Raw genomic sequence first — 12,622 nt, 5'->3', positions numbered from 1 at the left:
TGCTGTTTTTAGTGATAATAAACTTTCTTATTAAAAGCACTTTTATATAAAAAAATATTTCCGAAAATTCCGGACTTTTTCGAAAACCCCATTTTTTTCAAAATTTTTCTCACTTAAAATGAATGTATAACAGTTATATGTTAGTTCAAACAATATTACAAAAGTTGTTAATTCAAACGATTTTTGTTTAACATGAGGTGCATGACTATAAATTTATTTTTTTAATTTATATAAGTTTGACACACTTAACATAATGTTGTAAGTCTGATGTTTTTCTACCTTTGAAATATTGATTTAATTAACCTAAATTTTACCTTTTATTTTTTATCATTTTATTATTTATTACTCACAACTACTATGTATTTGTTTTTACCATATCACTTTTATTATGCATTGCATTATATGCAGCAGTTATATTATTATATAAAAAATTGATTTTTTGTACTTATCAGGAATTTTAGTTATCCAGACATGAAAATCTTGTCTAACGTGTCTAATCATTATCTACAGAAAAATCTTGCCTAACGTGTCCAGATAAGTGAATACGCACTGTAATATAATATAGCTTAATTTTTAAGATTAACAGACAGCACAAACTTAAACCGATTCACTATATTAATTTGGAGCTATAAATAACTACTCTCTTTAACTGTCAACAGGAAAATGCATTAGCTCATCAGTTTGTATTTTGTAGATACTAGATGGACTCCTAAAAGGTAAGTAACACGCCGTATGAGTAAACATTATACCTTTTTTCCGTGTTGTTATAAAAAACTTAAGATATTCTTTTAATCAGAAATTTAAAAATTTAATAGGTGAATTATATTTCAGTATTTATTTGTAGCTAATATTTTGTAACACTTAAATTTGATTAGATTTGAATTTGATAAAAACGTTATTATAATTTAGGTAAAAAACTTTTACTCTACAATTTTTGATACTGGCTTATTAAAAAAAATTATCTTTTAAAAAAATTTAAACTTTAAATAATGTTTTGTCAATTACAACATTTGAAACTTTTAATAAAAACAAGTAAACCAATGAAACTACAGTTATACCTACAAACTTCTAAAGTTTAAAGCAGAGTCGAAATTAACTACAGTTCTTTTCAAAAAAAATAGTTTAAATTGAAATATAATTATGTATAACTTAAACAAATTATTGAAAAAATGCAAGTACTGCCATGGTTTTACATCTAAACAGTGAGTTTATTAAAAAATCAAGAGTGAAAAAAAAACGAAACAAATTTACAAAGGAGAATTAAAAACTAAAAGTTGCAAAATTGAAAATGTAAAACTTAACAAAAATATTCCACTAATTATTTAACTAAAATTAGTAGTTGAAACTCAGACCTTCTAGATAGTAAATTATAATTTTTTTTTTGGAAATGGTTGAAGAGCACCAGGTAACTTTTAACTATGCAACAAACCTGCAACAATTACAATACATTACTTATTGAAATAAAGTATTTAGTTATAGGGTGGCCAAAAGGTTTTGGCAAATTTTCTCCAAGTTTTCTACTTTTCTTCCAGGTTTATGAAAGTACATCACTTTTTGACCATTTTTAGTAGTAAATTAATCTTAAGTCAAAAAAGGTGTTTTTGATAGATTTAAAATACCTTAACGATACAGTATTACTATTATTTAATTTTTGTTTTACTGTATATTATAAACTATGTACTGCCATCTTCAAGTTGTTAATACTGATAGTCTCTCAAAGTATTTTGTCCTTTAAAAAAAGTAAATTTTGTTAAACATGAAAATTATTTTCAGTTTAGTTTTATCTTTGATAAACATATGATGTATATTTTGTTAAATTACAGTGGTTTGCTCAACTAATAGAATTAATTAAAAAGAAAACAACAAAGCCTAAAAAGTATAATTTGTATATAAAAGCTAAATATTAACTAACCAACAAAAGGTATCAAGAACACTTAATCAAAAAGTCTTATAACTACAGAGAGATATAAAATTACTTAAGTTTAAAAAAAAACTTGTATGGTTTTATAATATATCAAACATTAACCTTAATTAAATGAAAACAAACCTAACTAAATAATATTTATTATAGCTACTTTAAATACATTGTACATAAAATTTTGCATCAGACATTTTTATTTGGCTCTGCTCTTATTTTGTTCTAGCTGTCAATTTTGATTTGCTTAAAGTTAAGTTTTGTCCTAATCTAAACTCTATTAAGTTGCATCAGTCAGAAATCGGTTCTTATTAACAAACTTTATATTACATTTAAAACAATGCTATTTATTGGAATTTACCCACAAACGGTTGCTTCAGTGCATGTGTACATAAGCCCGCTTGGTTAGCTTTCAATTACTTGTTTAGATTAATTAGGACAAAACCGGTAGTAGGTTGTCTCGGATACTGTCGTTCATTGTCGTGTTGTAAAGTTCATTATTTATTATTAAAAACAACGAATAATCCAATAGAGAAAAATATACTGTGCTGGAAGGAAAGATTTAAGGTCATTTTAAATTAATTTGTATTCTGTTAAAAACAATGGAAATGCAAGTAAAAAACTTGTTTCATCGTTTTAGTATTAATCTATTTAAATAAGATTTTATTCAACTGATGATCTCATTTGATTTGTTCAAGCGAATGAAACATTGTTTTGTTAATAAAATGTAAAATTTTGAATTGACTATTCTCCTTATCATTAAGTCGAGAACTTTTATTGTTATCTATAAAGTAAAAAGTACACAAAGTATTAATCTAACTAATAATTTATCAAGTACTATTTAAAAATTGTATAAACTTTTTTAAAGTTTTAAATTATAAAGTTTACAATTTTTATTGTATCAAATTGTTAAAAAGCTAAAATAAAAAATAAAAACAGGTTTTTTCACGATTTTTGTACAAAATTCCAGGCTTTTTTTTCAAAATTTTCTTAACTCCAGTTTTTTTGCCTAAATTTTCGAACTTCAAGTTTTTAGGCCACCCTGTTAGTTAATTTGCGTATAATAGGTATTGTAAAAAAATCAAACTGTTTTATTGAATCATTTACGTAAAAAGATTGTGTTTTCGAAACAATTATTTGTTTTAATGTTATATAACATCCGATGTATAATCTTCTAGAATTACTAAATTACTTTTAAAACTAGCTTTTTACTGAGTAAATTCACAATAAGTTATTTCAATAAATTTGAACAATTTTTAGTCTTTACTTATTTTTAACAATTGCAGCTTTCAGAATTTATGTTAAAAAGCTTATCTGTATTTACTAAAAGTTATAGCAGAGCTAACTTAGTACAAAAAAAAAACGTTTTGTAAAAAAGTCAGTTAAGGCATGTATACAAACTATACTATCAACTTTTTAAACTTTTAACATAAAATAACCAATTATATACAGATAAATATATTCGTATTTTCAAAATTAAATGTTCAGAAAAAAATATGCAAAATACTTTTAGTTTGCACAAACTTACATATTTAATGACCGCATATTTACTTAAGTTTTACAGTCGTTTATTTAAAATAATATATTAAATAAAAAGAGTAATATTTAATTTCAAAATTTTATACTTGATTAGTACTAGAATTTTCAAATAAGAATAATCGTTAGTTACCTAAGATTTATTCTTTTACTTCTCAACTTTTACTTGGACGTTGATGCTTTTTAGGAAATCATTGATATTAGTTTCTAGGAAATTATAAATAGGCCACGCCATATTTTTAAGAAATTTCTTGTCTTTAAACATTATCTTTACTGCAAATTCCCACATTTTCCTGCTTCTTGGAATAGCTCTAGCCATTTCACAAACTGCTTCTCGCAACTGAAGTAAAAAAGATCAAATGAATTTTTATTGGATACTTAGTCCAACTTACTATAGTTCGAGTTGTTGGTTTGTATACTTTAATCAGGGTTTTTAAAAGTTTTTTTGAATTTCTTCCAGGTTTTATAAGTATTGTCATCTCTCGCAAATCTTTATTATATGTTATTTAATTTAAAAATTATGATAACAATAAGATGTTATCTATATGATAGAGTATTTAATTGAAATTGAAATGTTATAACTTAACATAAAAAATATTTTAATTCCAGATTTTTCCAGGATTTTTCAATGAAATTCCAGACTTTTTCTTTCGAAATTTCTCAAATTCTATTCCATGTTTTATTTGACTAAATTATAAAACTCCAAGTATCAAGGTTTTTTGGCATTCTGTTTAATACTTACTAAAATATATATATTAAATCTTCAACTTGTCATACTTATAAATAAAAAATACTTGAAAATATTCTCATTTTTACTTGATTACTCAAATACTTGAAAAAACAAAAACATTTTTAAATCTGAATAATATGTTAATTTTAAATAAAGTAGTCCCCTCTCGCGAATCTAGCACACTGTGTCCGTAGAAAAATACGTAACTAAACGAGATAACGTAACCAAACGAGAGGTAGAAAAAATGGGAACGGGTCTAAATTGCGCAATGACATAATTGCACGAGTATACTAAATTGCATGAGTGTACAAAATTGCACGAAGACTAGTTTGCACGCGGGCACAAAATTGCACGAGGGGAAAAATTGCACGAAGACTATTTTGCACGGAAGCTTAATTTTGTACGAGTTACAATTTTGCAAGACAGACAGTTTTGCACGGAGGGTTAATTTTGCTAAAAAATATTAACTTAAATAACTAAATAAAAAATATATTAAAACCTTTATATTATATATAAAAAAAATAACAAGCATTTATTAGTGTAACTCATTTTGATTTGATTAGATTTAATTTTTTTTTCATTTATTTAGCTTTTTTTTAATTGAAATTTATTGGGTTTAAAAACTCATATAAATTAAAAAAGTTTTTAATAAAATTTTTATTTTATTAATTTAATTTTAATAAAAATAACCCTTAATAATGACAAACATGTATTGATGTAATATTATACTAAATAAAAATTATACTAAAGTTCAATATGAAATAAAACAATATTAAAAATAAATAAATTATATCTACATGGGTAGGTGTTAAAATTACACGAGCGTACAAAATTGCACGAGGGGACAAAATTGCACTAAGATACTTTTGCACAGAAAAAACGAGCATGCAAATTAGTGAGACAATTAGATAAATTTAAAAAGGAGAAAATCTGTCTGATGAAATTTTTATTGCGCATTGTATAGAAAGTTCTGTCATAAATGTTCTGGAATGTTATGTGTTCCATAAATTAAACTTAAAATTGTTTTTGTTGTTTTATAAAAAACAATTCAATTAGATATCTTAGTTTTCTTTTAAGTTTTTAAAAATTAAAGTTTAAGTTTTAATATTTCTGCTTTTAATATTTTCTGCTCTATTTTTTCTCTTTATCTAACCCAGACTTGTGAAAAAGCACTGTCAGAAGTTATTTTCTTCCTACTTTTTTAGAATAAAAATGAGATACAAGCTTTTGATTAAAATAAAACCAACAAAATATTACAACAGCTACAATTAGTTAATTTATATTTTCAACATAAACAAATAAATTAATTAAAATAAACTAGAAACTTTTTGGTAATTATATTTTAATAAAGGTTAGAATCTAATTTTTTAAGCTAGTTTTTATTTGTATTAATTATTTTTGATTTATTTTTTGTTATCTTAGTTTTATTTTAACAAAACCCGTACAAAATTGACCCTCCGTGCAATATTGTCACTCGTGCAAAAGTGAACCTTCGTGCAATTTTGTCTACGTGCATTTTTTTCTTCGTGCAATTTTGTACGCTAGCACAATTTAGACAGCTACCCAGAAAATATACCTACTATATTGGCTGTTTTCATATAATTTGAGGCTTTGTCACAGAAACATAACTTTAAAAAGTCTAAACAAATATTGCGGTGTGATGAGTTAGCAACTAAAGTTATATAAAAAAAAATTAAATATATTGTTAGCTAAATACATACAAAAAATTTAATATAGTAAATATTTATCAAATTATTTTTTGTATATCTTTTTTAATTCGAAAACTAAATGAGAGTGCTTAGACTCGCAATAGGTGACTGTATTTATATTTTTAGTGCAAAAAGTTATAAGTTTGGTAGACAACTTCATAAAAAAACTCTCTTATGCATGCGATCAAAATTATAAGGCCCGCTTGTAGCAAAAAACCGACATATGTTTAGTCCTCTTTGGATTTGATACATACAACAACACAAAATACAAAACAAAGACGTAATGATATGGCAAAACTTAAACTTAATATGTTTAAATAAAACAAAAACAACTAAATATATAGAATTAATCAACATGCTTTATTTAATTAATTTGAATGCTTAAATGAATTACATAAATTAATTTAAGGTTTTTTCTAAAACTTTCCAGGTTTTGAAAACTTCTTTCAAGTTTTTAAAAGTACAAGTTTTTTGTCCATTTTTAGTATAAAATAAAATTTAAGGTTAAACCTGTTTTAAAAAGATAAAAATATTGAAAAATTACTATAATGCCATTTTTAAAAGTGTTTTACAGTTAATAAAATTCTTAATAATACCAAAAAGTAATTGTTTATGATAGATTTTCGTATTTAATAAAATGTTATTATATTACATGAAATATTGTTAAAACTCATAGTTTTTTAGTGATTTTTGTTTAAAATTCCAGAAAATTTTAACATTTTAACATAAGTGTCAAATTGCAGAATTCCAGGTTTTAGCAATCATTATAATTGATTTACTTAAGTGCAAAAAAATATTTATGGTTAGTAGTAACATATTCAGAAAAATATAAATTTACTATTTAAAATTATCAATAAAAACTATTAAAAATTTTTTTGCAAACCTCGTTTTGACTTCCATGATTAATTATTGTAAGAACGTAGCTGAAATTTTTTTTTATTTTAGCAGGAAAAAGCTTAAGGAAATATTTTCTTTAGGCTCAGGGTTTCCCAAATTTATTCTTATAATCGCTCAGATAGTAGAAACTTCAAAAATAGTTGTCCCCTCTTAATAGTTATCACCATTTTTCTACAGGGTTGCCATATGTTTTTGGCAAATTTTCTCCAGGTTTTCAAAACTTACTCCAAGTTTTTAAAAGTACACATTTTGGGTCTATATTTAGTTTAAAGTTAAGTTTAAGGTAAGAAACTGTGTTAAATAGTATAAAAACATGGAGAAAATACTGTAAAGTTACTTAAAATGTGTTTTTTAATAAAAAAATAGTTTGAAGATGACAACTTTTTTTTATCTATATGATAGATTTTTTGTGTCAAATCCAAATTTTACTACTGAGCATGTTAAAGATTCCAGTTAATTTAGTGATTTTGTTTAAAATTCCAGGTGTTTTAGACTAATTTGTCAAATTCCAGGTTTTCCGGGTTTTTTGGCAACCCCGTTTCTAGTTAAAACACTTTTTTTTGTTCCTCACTAACTATTGCTCCCTGAAAGTCCAAATCGCCTCAAAGGGAGTAATACAGCCCACTTTGGGAAACCCTGTTTTAGAACCTTTGTATATGAATAGTGTGTAATTATAAAGTAGATAATTAGAAGATTTTAACGAAAAGAGAAGAGTATCAATTGTCTATTATTTGTTAAAAACCTACAACATAAATATAACCTACATTATAAAAAGACAGTTTAACTGATAAGATATTTATTTCAAAACATGAAAAAAAAGATCAATAAATTCGTGTAATAGTTTTATTAAAATTATAAATATCTAAAAATGTTGAAATTTTGTCGTTAGAAAATAATGTAATACAAACTCAAAGTTAATTACACTATGTTTAAATGACTAACTACTTATAATTTTATAGTGATATTGCTACTTACGTTTTCCAACTAATCAAGTCCTGACAACTTTCTAAGTGACGTACACCTATCAATTGTTTCAAACATGCCTGTGCTTCCGGAATTTTTTTTTTGTTTAAAAAGTATATTCCAGACCTGTTTTTTAAACCAGTCAAAAACTATTTTGATAAGTGACAAAAAATTATACTTTTGAAATTAATTTATAGAAAAAATTGACAATTGAGTAACACCATCACAAACTAGAAGTTAATAAAGCTAACTTGGTACAAAATTCGATGTTGTTTGGCATTAATTCAATCAAATTTAGTCTGAGTTCATCATCCAATGGTTTTACCATATTCATTACAACTTGAATGTACTAAAAATTTATAAATCTTATAAGTTTTTCTACCAAAAGTTCTATAGACAATATTTAAAAATTTAACTTACTTGGTTGTGAAAAGTAAAATCACTGGAAACATTCTGACTGAAATTCTTTTTTGAAGAAGTATTTTTTAAAGTTCTTATGATTATGTTAACAAACCATTTTAAAAACCTTTTCCTGTTTTGAAATGCTTCATCATTCGAACTATAGATTTTATTATCTTCTAAACTTTTCGACAACAATGTTATCATTTCAATGATCCTTGAAAAATCAAAACTTTCAGATAAAAAACTTCTTAAACGAAAAAAAAAATTAGAATGTCTTCACAAATCTTAATTAAAGTATTCACTTGTACAAAAAGTATTGATCAAAATTTCCGATTTAAAAAAGTTGAAAAAAATATAGTGTTTTTTTAAATTTTAAACAACTTAAGTCATAATTTATGCACTAAATAAACATATTAAGTAATAAAAAAAACTATTTAAAAATAAAAATATATTATTTGATTATAAAAGTAATGTCTTAACAGTTTGGTGTGCACAAAACTCTTTTAGTGCTCTTTCGTGCAAACTACTTGAAACATTTTAGATTTTTTATTTAAGGTTATCTAAAAAAATGTTATAGTATTTTAGCTGATAAACAATATTGAGATATTATTAGTATGTATAAAATATTTAGGTTTAATTAATATATTTTATTTAGTCTTTAAAACCAAACGTACATAATAAATGTCATTTTTAATTTTCAAGTTTCAGTACTTTTACTTTTTTTTGCGATCTTAAAGACTTGAAAGTCTTTTTTAGATACAAATTTGTCAACTTTCTACTATCAAAAACTAGTTCACATACAAATATTAAATTCTATATAAGAAAAATGAAATACTTGATAGAGTTTATTTGCCTTTTATTTTTACCGAGTTTCATATAGAAACAATTTTTTTAAAGATAGTTAAGCAAAGATAATTAGTAAAAAATGAAAATATTTTAATAGAATTTTAATATATAGCCTAAAACGATTTTTTTAAGTGTTATATATTAAACTATATTAACTTATTTAAGTAAGAAATTTAAAAAAAAATAAACAAAAGTTATTTAAGATTTTTATCTTTTTATTTTTTTATTTTTTATAGTCTTTTCATTTACAAATGCTTAAAAAAAAAATTAACTAAAGTGACGAAAAAAATCAATTAAACGTTATTTTTTAACTGTCAGATTGGCAAAAAAAATTGGCAAACTTTTTCTGGATTTTCAATTTTTCTTCCAGGTTTTTGAAAGTGCACCTTTTTTGATCATTTTTAATAATATTGTTTGTCAATAAGTCTTGAGTTAAAAAAGGTGGTTTTGATAGATTTAAACTAATTAAAACGATACAGTATTACTATTATTTAATTATTGTTTTATTGTGTATACTAAATTATATACTGGCATCTATACTGTAAATATAAATGTACTGGCATCTAAGTTGTTAATATTAATAGCCTCTCTAAAGTATTTATTGATTTAAATAAAAATAACTTTTGTTAAACATAAAAATTATTTCTATTTTTACCTTTAAAATAAAAATGATGCATATTTTGTTAATTTAAAGTGTTTTGCTCAACTAATAGAATTTATGAAAAAGAAAACAGCAAAGCCTAAAAAGTATAATGTATAGATGAGATAAAGCTAAAAAATTAATTAACCAAGAAAAGGTAACAAGGCTACTTAATCAAAAAGTCTTATAACCACACAGAGATTTCAGATTACTTAAATTTAAAAAAAAAAAGGTTTTATTATAGTCTAAATCCAAGCTATTAACCATAATTAAATGAAAACATTAAACCTAACTAAATGATACTTATTCTAACTACTGTAAGTAAACTAGGTACAACTTATGACTTATAAATATTTTGGCAAATTTTTTACAGGTTTTCAAAATTTCTTCCAGGTTTTAAAAATTACACGTTTCAGGATCTATTTTTAGTATAAAATTATGATTAAGGTAAAAAACTGTGTTAATTAGTATAACGAAATTAGAATTTTTGTGTAAGCAATTGTGTTAATGGTAATACAATTTTTTTCATCTATACGATAAATTTTTGAGTCAAATCAAAATTTTACTACTTAACATGTAAAAGTTGCTTAAAATTCCAGATTATTTTGTGAATTTAAAATGAAATTCAAGGTTTTTTAGTAATCTTTGTTCAAAATTCCAGGTATTTTTTCAAAATTTTTAGTTTTTAGTTTTAGTTTTTTTAGTCTAAATTTTAAAATTCCAGGATGCCAGGTTTTTTGGCAACCCTGCTTATACAACTTATAAAAGTTAAGATTTATTATAGCTGATATAAATACATTGGTCATAAAACATTGCATCACACTTTTTTATTTGGCTCTGCTATTAATTTTCTTTTGCTTTAAGTTAAATATTCTCTTAATCTAAACCAGGGTTTCCCAAAGTGGGCTATGAGGTCATAATTTGAGACTTACACTAGATATTCTGTAGTTGTTGATGAAGAGCAAAAAAAAAAGGTCTTAGGTACGCTTTTAATGGTAGTTTTGAAACTTACACTAGATTCTCTGGAGTTTTTGATGAAAAGCAAAAAAAAGGTCTTAGGTACGCTCTTAATTGTGGTCTTGTTTAAGGGGGCCATAGCCTATTTAATTTCATTAAAGGGGGCCATTTGAAAAAAGTTTAGGGAATCCTGACCTAAACTCTATAAGTTGCATCAGTCGGAAATAGGTATTTGTTGACTAACTTTACAGGACATTCAAAGCAATGGTAATGAAAGCAAAAAGCTAGCTTCATTAATTATATTATTATCTTATATTATATTATATTATTATATTATTAATTAATTATAAGTATTCATTTAACTAATAATTTATCAACTACTAATTAAAAACTTGTATACTTTTTGATTTAGTTTAAAATGGTATAAAACTCAATTTTTATTATATCAAATTTTTAAAAAACTAAAACTTTAAAAAATCTAGGTTTTTAAAAACTTCCCAAATTAAAGATTTTTGGCCACCCTGATCTCTGCATTTATTTTAAGGAAATAAATATATATTAACTATTAAACGTTTAATAAATGTAAAATATTTAAACAACAGTTTTATTTACAATGCTTAAAATGTATGACAAAATATATAACAAACACTACTCACTCCCAATCAATAATTTTTGTGTCTCGATCTGATCCTTGACTCATTGCAGCACATTGAGAAGTCGACAAAAAAAAAACATTTAAATTTGATAAAAGGTCCAATGGCTTTTTAGTTACTATAAACTCCGATATTTTCCGATAGTCTTGCAGCAAGCTTTTTGTGAGTTATATTAAGTTAAAAAATAAACTAAAAGTAAGTATTAATCTTTGATTCCAAATATTTTTTATAATCAACTATTTACAATATAAAACTGTTTATAATATGCAGTTGAAAAGATGAAAGTAAGAATTTTTTTTGAAATCTTACAACAGTTAAGTCAACTTTGTACTTTAGTGTCTAATTGAAACAGGAATAAGTTGTATCCTTCTGTGTTAACACAAAATGATGTTAATCTATTCCAAAAATTCAACTAGACCTAGAAAAGTAGATGAATTGCAAAAGCAAATCTTTCTAGAAAATAACACTAGGAAAGTTGAGTCTTTTGTGATGATAAACTTCCTTATTTTGAGCATGTTTATATAAAATTTATTGACTTTTCCTGATTTTTTTTTTGAAAACCCCCACTTTTTCCTAAATTTTCCTGATTATTGTCTTTTTTTTATTTTTTCCTGACTTTGTGGCAACCCTTCAGTTTAAATATATTTTTTTAAACAATCACATTCTCAAACTTGTTTTAGAATCTTAGAATAGTTTAGTAATCATCCTGATGACTCCTGATTTTAGTCAGTTTCTTTTCGTTAGAAGAAAAAAATGGCTACAAAATAAATCTTTTGTTATAAAGAAAATCACAATTTAGTTATTTACTTGAAATCAAACATTTTCTTATTTTTTATCACAAGTTTTAAAGCATTTAAGTATAAACTTTGTCATAACACAAAAAAAATATTTAGCCTGACGCGTATGTATTTGTCTGTTAGATTATTCTAACATTATAGTAATTAATCAAAAGTAATTGTTTTTAAAATAAATTGCACAAGAAACTATTTTTTGTTCGTCTTAAAATTATATATAATTAATAATGCTTACCAATATGTTAACCACAAGTATACTCTTTCCTTATCAAAATCAGATTTAGCTTCTTTCTTAACCATAAGCTGATAGGAGCTTAATCCATTGCAGTCTGACTTCAAATCTAAAAGCAATTCATATATTTCGGTAAGACTATTATTTTCTAAGTTCTGTAGAAATTTATCAGTTGGTAAATTTGATTCTAAAGCTTGTACTAGCGATTGTTTTAAATGAGCTTGTATGTCTGTCCAGCTTTTTTTTTTCTTTAATAGGTACTTAGATGAGTTAAACATTATTTGTGGACTGTAAGGAAACTGTTCTTGAGCATGTCTGAACATCTGCAAAATTTTGATGCAACCTCGT

General features: G+C 24.3%; 1 protein-coding gene across 3 annotated transcripts in view; it reads right to left on the bottom strand.

Moving 5' to 3' along the window:
• Nucleotides 1-1,177: 1,177 nt before the first annotated feature.
• The window catches only part of LOC145831318 (uncharacterized), a 67,956-nt gene continuing 56,511 nt past the window's right edge, over nucleotides 1,178-12,622 (bottom strand). For 2 of the 3 annotated variants that reach the window (XM_082938525.1, XM_082938527.1), the window contains exons 33-40: nucleotides 12,278-12,597; nucleotides 11,252-11,404; nucleotides 8,171-8,366; nucleotides 8,002-8,099; nucleotides 7,763-7,876; nucleotides 6,774-6,813; nucleotides 3,585-3,791; nucleotides 1,178-1,429 (exon numbers count right to left, since the gene is read on the bottom strand). In XM_082938525.1, the coding sequence (XP_082794651.1) occupies nucleotides 3,600-3,791; nucleotides 6,774-6,813; nucleotides 7,763-7,876; nucleotides 8,002-8,099; nucleotides 8,171-8,366; nucleotides 11,252-11,404; nucleotides 12,278-12,597 (1,113 nt within the window). In that variant the 3' untranslated portion in view covers nucleotides 1,178-1,429; nucleotides 3,585-3,599. Of the gene's footprint in view, nucleotides 1,430-3,584; nucleotides 3,792-6,773; nucleotides 7,424-7,762; nucleotides 7,877-8,001; nucleotides 8,100-8,170; nucleotides 8,367-11,251; nucleotides 11,405-12,277; nucleotides 12,598-12,622 lie in introns of those variants that run through there. The other variant, XR_014369668.1, reaches the window with a different exon arrangement.

The sequence above is a fragment of the Thalia democratica genome, chromosome 3, assembly GCF_965202585.1.
Source record: "Thalia democratica chromosome 3, ktThaDemo2.hap1.1, whole genome shotgun sequence".
Taxonomy (NCBI): Eukaryota; Metazoa; Chordata; class Thaliacea; order Salpida; family Salpidae; genus Thalia; species Thalia democratica.
Note: the sequence above shows the minus strand (reverse complement) of the source record. Positions and strands in the feature narration are given on the sequence as shown.